Below are 15,182 nucleotides of genomic sequence, written 5' to 3' on the forward strand. Positions count from 1 at the left end.
AACTGTGATGTAATGTACTTTTTCTTTATTATAGTGATCTGCAATAGACCTGTTGGCTTACCTCGCCATATCATTAATTGCACATTTCGAGGTTCACCACACGACTCCCTCGTTATGTGCATTCTAGAATAATTTGCACAGTTTGTGACATTTTTGTGTTCCTTCTCATGTTTTCCATGTATCGGAGAGTAAAGTCAGTAGCATTGAGTGGCAAATGACCGATGACCATTTTCTTTACCCTCCTTGGTAAATAAATGCTGAATACAGAAGGTTTGACCAACGTTTACCAGATTTTGCTAAAATCTGATCTGTCATGGGATGATGTCTAATGATATCAGAGGTGGCTTTACCATTTGTGTCCTCATTTTGCATTGTGTTTGCATATACTAGGCCTCTGGTGTTGAGAAAATAGTCCTCAAAGACATGCTTTGTTCAATAAATCTATACTTCACCAACTTCAGCAGCAGTACATACGGATATGTCCTCGAAATATGTCCTAGGTTACGTCCCGTATGGTCTGAAAAATGGTATGCACTCTTCAGTGCTGTCTGATACATTGGAGTTCTGCACACCATGCTGCCACATCATACAAAGATTCGCATTATGCAGAGGTAGCGTCCAACCCATCAGAGAGAAGCAAGTCCTGGATTCTGCTCCCATATTTGAGCACTTAGCTCTGCACATACTGCTGTTTCCGTTGATGACGTGTGTATTGCTTGGACATTGCAGGTAGCACTACGAGAATATGTTTATAAAGTGACGCTTTCTTCAACTTCAACTTTGCAATTGTCTGCTGTCTTGCATGATACTGTACTATATCTTGAATTGGTGGAGTGGTGTGTATGCTGTCTTACACAGCACGCAATATGGAGTTAAGTAATGTCATAGTAATGGTGTCTATACATAGTGTTATACAGCAGTAGTTGTGGTGAATGTGGGCTCTATATATCCACTTATCTGAATATGTGGGTCATGGACATGTGGCTAGGACACTCGGAAATGTGGCAGGATTCACCTATGACCCGGCCCTCTGTGGGTAGTGCAGCCTGTGTCAATTACTCTTTGTCAATTGCCAATTTACTCTTTGCGTAGCATTTATCCCCACAGCGCACGGGATCTGCGAAACTTTTTTTTTTCCACAGCATGAGTTCATTTGATCTCGCTATATGATCGCGGAGAGGATGACCTTATGTGGTCCATCTTTGAACAGGACTTAATTTTTTCTTGCCTTGCAGTTGCTGGCGATTGACCGAGAGCGTTTGGAATAGTCGGCATTGGCATACTAGCCATGGAGAACAAGTCGACTGTTAGTAAGTCTATTAAGGTGCGCTACAATTCACCCGAATTGATGAGGATGCTGCTGGAGATGCAGACGAAGCGACGTCGACAGGTGTGTACATGCAGAGCATGATGCCGAATTACATCTGCACGTTTCTAGGTATGCGTGGATATGCAGAAAATTTTGCACATGGTGTGGGGCGCTGCACAATCTGATCGCTAATCACCGATTCCATAGTGTGGCTGAAGAGAAGCCAGATATGAAGGGATTTGATGAAGGCGCACCTCAGCACAGCATCTATAAAGCACAAGACAGTTGTTTCTGGTTTCAGCATTATCAACTAAATTTGCTGCAGACTGTGAAGCTCATTGCAGGCAATTTCAATTTGGGGCCCTGCTCTTGATCACTTTGCTGGCTTCACCATAGCTTTTTTATGAGCCAGTTGAAGAGGACACAAGCTCCACAAAGCAAATGTGGAGGCGAAAAAAATGTGAGTCTCTAGTTTCACATGGAAGAAGTAATTTAGATATTTGCTATACGATAACACTTTTAGCCGGCTTCTCAGTAGCACATGTTTTTTTTTTTGTCTTAATGACAGTCTCACGGCCTTCTACCTAGCTACCTGATAAGACACGTCATTCCAGGTCATTTTTTTTTACACATTTGCAAGCCACATAGCAGTCAGGGTATTCACTGACGTTCACAGGCAAGTTTCACTGTGACCTTATTGCAGCAAAATAAATTAGTGAATGGTGGCCAGGAAATAGCACCGACCCCATAAAGTACGCTTGACACTGTCCGTGTCACGCAGCGTGAACACATATGCGACATATGCTTTGACATTTTATGTGCTATAGCACTGTACGTGTGACAGTGCACATTGTCGTATGTTATTACTAGGGACCGGATGTTTATACACTAGAAATTACTATTGTTCATGCCTGTAACACGCACTAAAGCTGCTTTTTAAGGCATATATTGGCACCAATCACTGTCCTTTAGGCATAGTTAATAACTCCCGCTGTGCATCTGAGGATAAACTGATGTTCTAAAGGCCACAGGTTACTAAACCCCTGTTTTATGAAATTCATTTTATTTTATGACAAACGGAATGACACAGGTTGCATCAATTTGAAGCTTTATCTAAAGTACAGTGTATATAAATGTATAAAATACACCAGGGTAAAGCCGTGAAAGCAGTGAGAAGCACCATCCCAAGATATTGGAGTTCCGTGTTCTGCCTTTTTTCACTGAGTAGTAGTTTCAGTGGAGAAAAGAAATGCTCAACATTCACTGAAGTTAGGTGCACGTAGTTGAACATGGGACTTCTACTTTAGAACATGTGAGGATCCGGTTTCCTTTAAAACTGCAGAATGTTGGCTTGTCAGAGCCTTTGGCATTTCTTTCAGTACCGAAAACCATGGATTTTTGTCTGGCACAGATTGGAGTTTTGAGCTAATTCTACCAGCAACAGATTCATTGGGAATGGTGGTAAGCGGTTTGTAAATGTCTGAAATGAGCCCCACACTCAGGGTCAAAGTTGCGCTTAAAAACTGAGTTTGTGCAGTGAAAATGTACAGGAAATGAAGGAACACAAATATCTGCACAGCGCCCATCTATGTCATTTGTGTTCCTTCATGCACTGTATATTCGTGCTGCAGAAATTCTGTATTTAAGAACAATGTATAAACAAGCCTGTGAAATAATTCTTTTGGGATTGAGTTGCACCTCAGCGTTCAAATTTCTAGATGATTTCCTCTAAACAGATGAAGTGAGCACACAAGTATGCCGAGTCATATTCAAGTGTATCGTTGCATAGAGCAGTTTTAACCCCATTCACAGCAATACTCTATACCCTGCTGCAAAGTGGTTAATAACAACCTCTGCACAAGGTAAGTGTTTCTGTTTGTAATTGGCTGCCTTTAGCAAAGTTCCCTAAAGGGGAATTACTGTATAAACAAAACTCTTACCTAGGAGAAAACATGGAAAAAAGTATTTTAGGCCCTGAAAATCCAATATCGGCACAGATGGGTATTAGGCATATATAGGCACAATAAAAGTGCTACTAAAATGTTTCTAGGCCCATAGTTCAGGCTTATATGTCAAATAGGCACAATAATGATGGAAGGAAAAAATAGCCATTTTGCCTAGTGTTCAGGTCTCCAGTTGTGACCCTGAAGAAGGGTGTCTTCAAGCTACACCACTACAAGCTGAAGGTTCACGTTATACATAGAAGTAGGGAATCTGTAGCACTATAATGCAAAACTTCGCTCTCTCTTTGAAGGACTTGAAGGACGTATGAGTGAAACATTGTCGGCAGAAAGGGGAAACAAATTTATTTGTACATGTTTGTGGATGGAGAACAGGCTGAAGAAAACTGTTAGTTACTTTTGTTGAGCTGCCCCTTAGAAAACCTTAAAGACAGTTTCCAGATGCTCCTTGGCTTTGTTTACAGCTCCCAACTAATGCGGTGCGGTAGCTTGGTGGCTATGGCATTGCGTTACTAGGCACAAGGGCATGGGCTCAAATCCCTGCCCTGGTGGCTGCATTTTGATGGGGGCAAAACCCCGAAACGCTCGTGTACTTAAATTTAGGTGCACTTTAAGAGCTTGAGTTTGTCAAAATTATTCTGGAGCACGCCACTATGGCCCTTGTCGTGGCCATGTGGTTTTGCCGTGTAAATCCTCACAATTTAACTTTAAAATGGCTCCTAACTTTGTCTGTGACAGTGACAGCCCTTCATGGTGCCTCTGCTAATGACAAACAGTGCCACATTTCTTTATATTTGTGCCCCGTGTCTTCTCACCTTTCCCCAATATTGAGACCAAGTCCCATTTGTAAAGCACCCACTACGTTCCTAATTTTACATGCCTGTCATACATGCCTGCAAACATTCCATAATTCTTCAAAAAAAATTTACAAATTCAGGATTGGCGTTCGTTTTTACATACATTTCGACGAGCTTTATGAAAACTCATTTTCTTTGCGACAAAATTTCACGTAATTCATCTCCAATTATGGCTGGGTGGTGGAAGGACACCAGAGGGGTAGCTGCTTTGAACAAGTTTACTCCGACAAGTTCCATTGTCCATACTGGCATCAACACATGTTGCTGAGCTTGTTGACTCACATCTATTATGATGTTATATGGAATGCAAAACAAAGTGAAGTAAGACCAGGACAGCTACATTCTGGCAAATGTGGGGGGGGGGGGGGGAATGTGTTTGAGGTAGGTTGCTTTCCTGCATTAAATTTCGATCTTGTGTGATTTATGCATGTCAACCGGATGACGTATGTGTGTGCCATGCAGCTTGCACTACAGGCTACTTCGACAGCAAGTGCAAGGCCTTCATCTGAGACTGATGATCCTCAGAAGTCAACCAAGACAGCATTGGAAATATGCAGGCCACTCGGTGAGTTAGTAACCCCCATCATCAGTTTTCATCACATGAGGTATTAGATCCGTTCACCTGCACGTGGGCATATAGGTATGTGGTTGCCTAGGAAAAATTTCCATAGAAATATTTTATTGGCTGCTACAGCTTTCATCCTTTTGGGTTATTAAATCATAAACCTGATACACCTATAAAGCTGATAGCCTTTATTGTTCTATTGCATAATGCAAGAGACCTGATATCCTAACAAATCTGATCGCCTGTATTGGTCTATAATACAATAGACCAGATACACTGGAGAAACTGCTAGCTTGTATTGGTCTATTGAATTTTTATATAAACACAGTACACTGATGGCCTGTATTGGTCTATTAGCTTACAAATGAACTGGTGTATAAGGAGTACCATGTACGAAAGCAGTGTGTTCTACTAAGGTGCAGTATTGGTTCATTTTAAACAAAAGCTTTCTAGGCGAGCCCTCCCAAACTTTGCTGATCATGGTGGCTGCTGCTGCTTTGCCAAATAGCTCACGCACAGGACGGTACTCGCGCAATGGATCGTGGTCTTTATACAGCCCCGCCAGTAACTACCCCTACAAATGGTACCGTACTGTACTACCCCAGTATGGACACGTTCTACGCCATCACACTAATAAAAAGGTGGAGCTGCCTACATCGTGTACATACCAACACAGGATAATGGGCTGCAGATAATGTCAGCGTGGCTTTCGGCCAGCAGAATTGGGTGCCATGCTTTTCTTGCTTGGACAATACCACACTTATATCCGATCTTGGAACCTGAAGCCTTAAACTTTTTATATCATTATGCCTGGAATGAGCTTAGAGTGCTTGTGTATGCCTTTAGTACAATGGTGGCCATCTCATCCCATTGTCCTGGCTTAGCAGAAGGTAATAGAGTATACACTCAAGGAGACTACTCTCTTAGCTCGGTGTAGAAGGAGCTGCCTTGTGTTGTATTGAAGCATTCATAAAAAATCTTGGTATTATAGCATTTAATCAGTGAATAAATGAGATGGTCTATTGCAGCATTGTTTAATCAATGTATAAAATTGTCTTTGATTTGTTCTATAGATAGTTGAGCTTGATGAAAACATGTGCTACGTCTAATTGGTGCTTGAAAACCTGCCAGTAGTCATTCAAAATGCATATAAAATTTAACTCCAAATTTCAGAGTGTCTCTGTGTTTTGTGTGCAACCCTAAATATGAATACACTCAGAGTACACTTGGCGCTCCGTTCATGTAGACTTCAGTATGTGTCGAAATAATTTTCCTTGCAGAATTTAATTGCCCTATTTACCATATTCTATTCATGAGCACCTTAGTCTGTGTCGGAATAATTTGCATTGCAGAATTTCATTCTTTTATTTCACATGATGCCTTATTACAACCTGACTGTCATTGTTTACTATGTATAGTTGTGTCAATGCATAGTTACGGCCATTGTGCCATCAAATTTACATTAATATCAAGGTGTATTTTCATGACGTATCTATAGAAAAAGTTTATACTTGAAATGTAGCTGATTGTTATAAGAAATAATGTGACATGTGGTGTACCGTATTTACACGATTGTAAGTCGACTCGAATGTAAGTCGACCCCCCCCCCCCCCATATCGCTTGACCGGAAAAAAAAAAAAACCGAAGGCGCATTCGATAACAAAAATTTATTAGTAGCTGACATGGTCACTGGACTACTCGTCTTCACTAGTGCTGCCATCATCATCGTTGCTGCGGTCCCACGGCGCGTCGTGGTCCAGCGAAATTTCAAATTTGGCAAACGACCGCACCAGGACATCTTGCAGAACAGCAGCCCACGCCAAATGCACCCAACCACACGCAGCCGTCAGGGAGGCTCTTTTGACAGGTCCGCTTGGCGTAATTTCGCAGTCTTCTGCCGCCAGCCACTCGTACTCACGGCGGAGCAGAACCTTAAAATTAAGGCGAAGGTCCGGGCTTGTTTCATGACCACGTCACACTTCACTGGCAGGGACTGATCACGCATTTCAGCGACGCTGCCGCAAGCTTAGCCTACAGCTCCGGAAAGCGTCCAGACTTCGGCACGTGGGAAATTTCTCACTTGCCGCCACAGGGTGAAAATTTCGCTTCGCTGCAGTCGCCACTCTCGCACCACCCGTTTAGAAACATTGAAATTGCGGCCCGCAGCGCAGTGATTTCTTTCTTCGGCGTAAAGGATGACAGCCCTCTTGAACACTGCTGTGAACGAGTGCCGAAAGATTAGTGGGCCTGCAGCACTCATGACGACTTGGGAAGCATAGAAGTAGCACGTAGCCGGCAGTCAAGTGGAGCGCGTCAAAAAGTTGGTCAAACGAATGCCAATGCCTTTAAACAGAGAAAGAGAAACCCGCGAACGGTGTCTTCTCTTCCATGAACTACCGATACTCCCCGCAAGCGCCGCCGTTCTATAGAGAAAGAAATGTGGCCGTTCTAAGCAGCGTTGGTTCTAAGGGTGCCGCCGCAAATGGGAACAGCGGATCTTCCATCAACTATCGACACCCCCCATGAGTGTTGCATGCACTGTAAGACTCTCAAAAATGTTGAAAAACCCTTCCGAAAAGCAAACAAACACGCGGGATAGCGAAAAGATACGGGTAGGACCATAGAGCACACATAAAATTGTAACTACATTGTAGCTCTCGTTGGTATCGCTTTTTTTTTGGCGGGGCAATGTTTTGATTTCGATTGTAAGTCGACCCCCCAACTTCAGACTTTCAAATTTTAAAAAAGGGGTCGACTTACAATCGTGTAAATACGGTAGTTATATCCTATACCTTCACTGTATCTGAATTCCTTTCTCTATGCTGCAAGCCATTGCACATACAGCCTTCGTTTCGCTCTCAAGCACAAGATTGCCCATTGGGTATGCGAAAGAAAGAAGCTAACGCAGTTGAAGGAATTGTTAAAGGAAGCAGGTGTAAGGCGATGTTGTCGCGATCTCTACGCAGCAGAGAGTGCATGTGTGTTTTGCTGTTAAGTGAGGTACAGAGCAGAGGAAGTCTGACAATCAGCCGTGATTTTTCTGCGCTCTTGAGCGGAGAAGCGTCAAAGCATTTTTGCAGAGTCATGGTCACCTAAGTAGAGGAGTACAACATGTAAGTTCCACGCAATCAGAGCTGTATTGCAAAGCGGTACAATGCAATGGTAAGTTATTGTATACAGTATACAATATGGTCAACGTTTGGAGTGCAAGAGTATTCCAAAATTTAAATTAACAAACTTTGCCATATTTGATTTGGTGCTTCAATCAAATAATCGCTATTCCTAAATACGAATATTTTTATTGTAGTTTATGAACACTTCACATTAACAACTGTGTGATAGGTTTCATACTGATCGGAATGTGAGATTATTCGAAACTTTTGAATGACAAATCAATGTTTTAATATTTTATTTAGTTCTCAAATGAAATTTTCATTATTCATTCAAGTCCTCTAGTCTAATAGTCATTATTTGCAAATACGAATATTTCTTGAGAACTTTTCAAATACTTTATGTCAAGAGTGTACACGATCGAACATGAAATTGAAGCAAAAGTTCAATTTTTCTTCATCCCCTCGGCATAGGGTGTAATAAGCCAGAGCATGCTGCGTCATTTAGTCAGCTTGTTTATCTGGCTATGCGAACACTCAGAAAAGTACGTTGTTTGGCACAGCATTCGGCAGGTCGTATTGTTCAGTACCATCTACAGAAGCGGCACCAGTGCCCTCTCATTGGAAGAGCATCATATCCGAATACGTTTCATTGGAGCATACCTTGTGGAATAGTTCGCGGCAACAATTTGAACTAGAGAAGAAAAGTTTTTTTGTTGGCACCTTTTCTTGCGCTAGTGTGAGGGAAACAACCTATCATGCATGAAACACAAACGTACAAGAGTGTACAGGTTGCTGTTTCCACAGACTACACGCATGATGATCACCACGGTCTACCCAGATATTATTTTGTCCCACTAGGTTACCTGTTGGTTCCCTGAGGTTGGGATCAATCTACTTAATTGTTTCTAATGCCGCGTTCAGACTACGTGCGTTACGTACGGATCGTTCGCACGGATCGTAAGCGTAAACGTAAAAAGCGCAACTAGTTTGTTCACACTACTGTTGTATTGAGCGGAAAGTACGCAACAATCGCAACCAGCCTGGGTGTAAATGTTGGAGTACCCCCTACTTTTACGACAGGCACAGATACGGCTGTTACGACGCCGCCAATGCACGAAGCAGTTTCGGTTTGCATCTTCCGGCCACGGAGCTTCCGGCCTCCCCAGATTGCGCGTTTTCATCCGGTGACCGCCATCCCAGCAATCCGATGTATCACTGTTGTTCTTTGCGTGTCTATGCGGTTTGACGGTCTTATTGAGCTGTGCGTGCTCGTGGCTGGTGATGATACTAGCTTCGGAAGCCTCTGCGTGACCGCCATCCCAGCCATCCGGCGTTGCAACGTTGTTCCCTGCTGCTGCTGCCGACGCCATCTGCGTTTTCCCGGGTTCGCGCCGAACGCGCGCCGTGTCCCTGAGTGCAGTGCGGTTTTCCGGTCTCATTGTGTTGTGTACGCTGCCCGTGCCTAGTGATGATACTAAGTGTGGAAGCTTCTTCGCTGTGCACCGATGAATTACTAATCAAAGAAGTGCGACAGAGGCCGATACTCTATGACCAGCACCTCAAAACTTTGGGCTTGAAGAGCCTCGACCTGCGCTAACAGCCGCTTGCTGATTGGCGCTATGTTGAAAAATGCGAAACACGGCTGCCCCAGAACGGTGGTTGGCCAGTCGTAACAAACGTATCTTATCGAAAGGCTCAATGTGAACATAGGCGGTTGCTAGCTGCGTAAACAGTCGTTCCAGCAGTTGCGCAAATTGCAATAAATACGCAACTTATATCGGATGCGACTGTAGTCTGAACGCGGCATAATGCTCCTTTTAAGCATTTAATGAAGTGTGCTTTATAGGGTGCAGCATTATCACAGAAACTTCATGTTGTTGTGAGTACCAAAGTGTTAAAGTTGTTTGATATTAGTGGTGGGAAAGCTGTACACTATTATCAAACTATTCCAAAAATAGGTGATGTGATTCCATTTTTTCCTGGCACTATTTAAGGCATATTTGGTTCGGTCTCAAACACTGCTATGCGCACGCCCCTATGTACCTGTGGCCACAGCAGACTTAAAACGCAAGAAGTTACGTAACAGAGCACACTGTATGTCATTTAGCGGTCCAGACTTTCGAGCAAAACCACTATCATTCGCACACACTAATGTGCCGAAAAAATCCAAGGACACCTAAGCACTTCTTACGAGTTGTGAATGCGAAAGCGATAATGTTCAATTGAAATCCACTGAGCGGTCCTTCAAGTTTTACACGTCGAGTAATGTACCATAGAGCTATGTGCTGCCCAAGCCCGCAAGCAGCAGCAGCCTGTGTGGCTGATGCCACATGCCACCGATGTTCTGCGTGATGAGAGAACTAGGAAGCAGTAGCGGCCACCAAGGCTGACAGGTGCACGCAGCAGTTAAGCCCAGTGGGGGTGAGGGAGAGAGAAAGGTCTGGACCGCGTGCCGGCTTGCCAGAGTGAGGGTGCGAGTTCGCTGTTATAGAAGGTGGATGTCAGCCTTTTCGCTCAATGCGCGATTTGACGCTTGCAGATCAATATATAAGCTGTTTAAAATCAAGAGTTTGATGAAAACTCGTCTGGTCCGGATTGCTCATAGTCAAACGTAAAATGGGTGCCAGCTAAAAACATGGAGAAGAAGCTGTTTTCTTCACTTTTTTACGTTTGCGGTTGGCGTCTGTCTTACCTTTTTTGACTATATAAACTGTTTATTTGCTCAAACCAAACCCTTGGCTTTGGGAGGGCCACATTTCTCTACACTGAATTTTCCAAAATAAAGCATTATTATTATTATTCTTAATGCTCATGCATGCTTTTAATAAACAACACTTTGTAATCTGCAATGTAGTAACAGGAACTTGAAGTGATCAGCAAGGAGTGATGAAGAGAGGCTGCAGCCAGCGTTCCAAACAAAAGTGCGTGCTCATTTCTATCTGCGCAAGCAACTGCTGTACCTTGGCGAGGGGTTTCTGTAGCTAGCTCCCCCCCAGCTGTGAGAAGCATCATCATCATTGTCTATTCCAGCATTTTGGCAGGGTATTTACTTTGTTTTTCCCAATCATGTGGATGTTTGAGATCCTGCGAGAGGGAGAACGTGTTTTTGAAATGTGAAATGTCCATCTGTTCATTTTGAAAAGATTCAAGTTGATGTATTAAAGCCCAGAATTTCAGTTATGACTGCATTTACTTTTTGTAACATGGTTATGAGTGGCAATTCCGCATGACCTATGCACGCACTGCTAAACACCGCTTGTCAAAAGGCAAAAATTTTGGTCTTGGTTACGTGATTTGTTTTGCATGCATAAATACTTCCTTCTTCAGGTATACCTATCAGTACACTGTTAAAAATATGTGATGTTTAACTTTCTGATATATTTGGACAGATTATAAAGAAAAATAAAGCTTGAACTCGCAATATCTTCCTCTTCACATCGCCACGGGTATCGAATCGGCATGCGCCTCCACGAAAGTAGATGCAAGTGCAGCGTAATATGCGCAAGCAGCATGTGTGCTTCAGTCATGTGTCTTTTCGACTTTGGTTCGGTTGACCATGGCCCAAGTGTGTATATGCGAGGCAGAACTGTGCAGTTGTGTACTCAAAATTTAGAGCTCTGCTTCTCACTGCTATTTGTGGTAAGCTTGTTCGCCTTGCGGAGTGCTTATGGAAATGTCCTGAGGGCAACATTTTTGGTAGTTCATTTTCAGACATGTTTGTAATGCTTGGTTTCTAACGGTCCCCTTCATGTGTCGGAGATGTTTCTTATTTGCAATGCTTATCTGTAAGTCTGGAATTGTTATGTTTTTAGCACTTTAGTGGTGTGAGAAGCTGCCTGAGCAAGTTGCCTATCAAGATGAGCATGCCATCTCGGGATGCTGCTTGTGCGGATTTTCTTTCTATTTTTAAGGATAGCTAAAAAGTGCTGGCTTTCCATCTTTAATCTTGGGACCCCAGAAGCAGGTGCTGGCATGCAGGGCATACCCTTTTGGTCATTCATTAGTATGTGCTATTATTACGTCCTACTAATCAGTTTTAATCTTTTTAAATATAACTGTGGCATCAGGACTGTTAGCCATTTTCTGAGTGTTAACACCCTTTTCTCATTAGTTTTGTTTTTGGTTCAATGTTCAAGAATTTTTTTATTGAAGTTCTTTATTTTTTCAAGATCCACATTTAATCTGTTTTTATACAGCTAGAACTTGCAATGAATATTTTCATACACGTGCCTGACTGGGTGCCAATAACTTTTGCAATATAGCTTTATCAATTGTGTAAATAAGTAGTAACGTTGCTATGACTTTTGGAGACTCACTTTTGTGCTTTGCTTACTGCTTACTGAACTCACCTTTTTCTTGTAGCCATTGCAGGATTTGTAATAAATCATAATGATTAAACTACAGATGTACGATTTTGTGAGTTCACTTTTCATTTTGCTGAGCGCCAAGACTATACATAAAAGTTTGCCTTAACACCAAAGGTCATGTGTTCGACTCCCACCACAGGTTAAGGGTTCCGCTCGACCTTCGCAATATCAATTGGAATCCTACTTAAAGATATGGCTGGTTCGCACATATGTCCAAGTGGTTTTGACTCCCACCAAAGGTCGTGAGTTCCAGTCTCGACCTTCACAATGTCAATTGGAATCCTACTTGAACATATGGCTCGCTCGCCCATATCTGCAAGTGGTTTCGAGTCCGCCACCAAAGGTTCATAGGTTGGAATGCCTTAATTTATTATATCTTAATGTACTGTGCCTTAATTCGCTTCGCCCTTTTTTAACACAATGATTGAGGGTTCTAGCTCTAATTTTGCTGTCATTGAATTTTGGTGCCATAACGCCGGATATTAGATTTTTCTACCCACGAGCTATCTAAGGATTTCGCTAATAAGAAGATAGATACCTCATGAGTGTTTCAATTTATATTCTGACATTTGCGCGGTAGCAAAACATTTCAAACAAGGTCACCAACTACTGGCCGACAATTGTGAGAACTGTGGCATTAGTGTGCCTCAGCCGATGTACCACCGAGGAGAAATTAAATGCGACCAGCGGAGCCTGTTGGCGAAGGACAACTAAACGTACAATGCATGTCGTTGGCTAGTCATTGTGCACATGCGTGAGCCTGTGGTTCTCACGCAGAGTTCAGCGCTGGTCACCCTGCTGTGGTACACGTTGCCTGCTTTTTGTTTGAAATTTGTTCTTTCTCATCGCTCCGCGGCAGTGCCATTCCCACCTGGCCGTACACTGTTGTGTTGGTTAGCACGATTGCCACATCTGTAGCATAATATAGCTGGCAGGCACCTGGTTTCCTAATGTGCATTGCTTTCACTACCGCCATCAAAGCTGCCAGTATCTAATTGTAATTTGAATAGCACCAAATATGTATTACACTAACAGAGCATAACAACAGGGCTAGCCACCTTAACAGTAATCACAGATGGGAATGACACTGCAATGAGCAGGTGAGGATACAAGCTTCGAAGAAAATACAGGCAATATAATCGCACTAGAACAAGCAGTCCCACATTCTACATCGAAACCACATGTGTGTGCTTGTGTACAGTGATGGCTGGCCAATGCCACACACTGTGTTTTCAGCTATGCTTCGGCCACATGCTCTTCTGTTCACATTTCATTTGTATTCGACAGTATATCTCCTGGGGCACTTGCAGGTATGCAGCTAATTATAGCGTGAACAGGAAAGATCCATTAGATGCTCTATGGACCTCCTGCATGCTTAAAAGGAACGTTCATTGGACATCGCTTATGTCCATCTGTGACATCCTTTCTACGCTACAGCAACATGATCTGTATGAGACTTGGATTACCAATAGTACGTATTTGTAGTGCTGTTTGGAGAAATATAGATATCTATAGAATGTGCGCAATGTCTAAAACATGATGTTCTATGGACATCTATGGGACATAAATGGTTCACTGGGACTTGAGCTTGGTGTGCCAGTTGGTCTCAACTGGACTCAGTTGGAAGTCACTTGATGAATAATCTGATGAAACAGCATAATAATAGGAGAAATACAATGTTAGTTTTCAAGTAAATGATCTTTATATTTTGGTGTGGTGATTGTAGAGAAGCATTTAGCTTTCTGTCAAGTTATAAATCTTGAAATTTTATTCATTTCTCGTTAATTGCTGGCACCACTTGGTCAACAAACTATTGCTTACGTATATACCACCTGATATCTCTTATATATACTGAAATGGATAATGTTGGCTATGTCACCGAAGAGAACAGCCGTAGTGTGTTCTTGCGTTAGTATGCTTCTGAAAAGGATTTTCAAGTGTAATGGTTTCATGTCAAGGTGAAGGCCCTCCTACATAATTTTTTTTTCTTTGCTTTGCTTTTCATGCTGGTGCCATTGAGTCCAATTCAGAGACCAACTCGGTCTAATTGTGCTAAAGAAACAACAATTTGTCTAATTGGACCTGTTGGATTTTTCCAACAGGGGTCCCAAAACATAATCGGAAATATCCAATTGGTTTTAATTAGAAATTTCCAAGTTGTTTAAGCAATTTTTTTTTCACTGCGCATTGAACATAGTTTTACCTTCAAATAAGAAATAAGCAGTAATAAGCTGTTGGTAGTTGGAGCTCCACACACAGCCCTCCTGTATTTTGTCAATGCCAGTTCGCTAGTGACACAAAAACCGGGGAGTCACTGAGCGGGTGCCACTTTCTAGTGGTTGGTCACACTTTTTGGGTGACATTGTTAGGGTCACGTCAACTATCATTTATCGCACATGATTGTATGCCATGCAATCAGCTGGCACTGACTGGTATGGAGCAGCAGCAGCAGCAGTGCCCAGATAAAGTTGCCCATGCTCTTGCAACAACAGGGAAAAAGTTACTGGGAATTTGGTGCTGCCATAGTGGGCCTCTGGCTCCCATGCATTGCAGAGCAATAGGGCAGGCATTGAAAACCCTCGTCTGCATACTATTTGTTGTTTACTTATTGTTTTTGGAATGACGAATAAACTGAAACTGAAACTGAATTAGGTAGTATCGAAAAGTTTCGAGACTGGCTCTGTTTGAAGAAAATAATTCAATTGTTTGCATTCAAACACTGTCACCTTTGAAATAATTCCCTTGCGCATCATTGCAGCGCTTCCAGCATCCCTTAATGGGGGAGAAATACAAGAACAGCCGTTTACAGTTCATTGGGCACACATTAAAAACCCCAGGTGGTCAAAAGTAATAAGTCTCCCGCTACTGCATGCTTCATTATCATATCATGGTTTTCGCATATAAAACCCCAGAAATTAATTTTTTTCCAATATATCTGCCACTTGGTGAATATGTCCTAGAAGTCTCTTTTCTGGAACGAGTTGAGCATCCTTCACTGATTCAATCTTCA

At 42.6% G+C, this 15,182-nt stretch overlaps 1 protein-coding gene across 7 annotated transcripts in view; it reads left to right on the forward strand.

The window, feature by feature from the left end:
- LOC142567959 (uncharacterized) overlaps positions 1-15,182 on the forward strand; it is a 176,646-nt gene that overhangs the window by 25,573 nt on the left and 135,891 nt on the right. For all 7 annotated transcript variants that reach the window (XM_075678057.1, XM_075678060.1, XM_075678061.1 and 4 more), the window contains 2 exons: positions 1,236-1,390; positions 4,590-4,692. In XM_075678057.1, the coding sequence (XP_075534172.1) occupies positions 1,289-1,390; positions 4,590-4,692 (205 nt within the window). In that variant the 5' untranslated portion in view covers positions 1,236-1,288. The remainder of the gene's footprint in view (positions 1-1,235; positions 1,391-4,589; positions 4,693-15,182) is intronic.

Source organism: Dermacentor variabilis, unplaced genomic scaffold, assembly GCF_050947875.1.
Source record: "Dermacentor variabilis isolate Ectoservices unplaced genomic scaffold, ASM5094787v1 scaffold_15, whole genome shotgun sequence".
NCBI lineage: Eukaryota > Metazoa > Arthropoda > Arachnida > Ixodida > Ixodidae > Dermacentor > Dermacentor variabilis.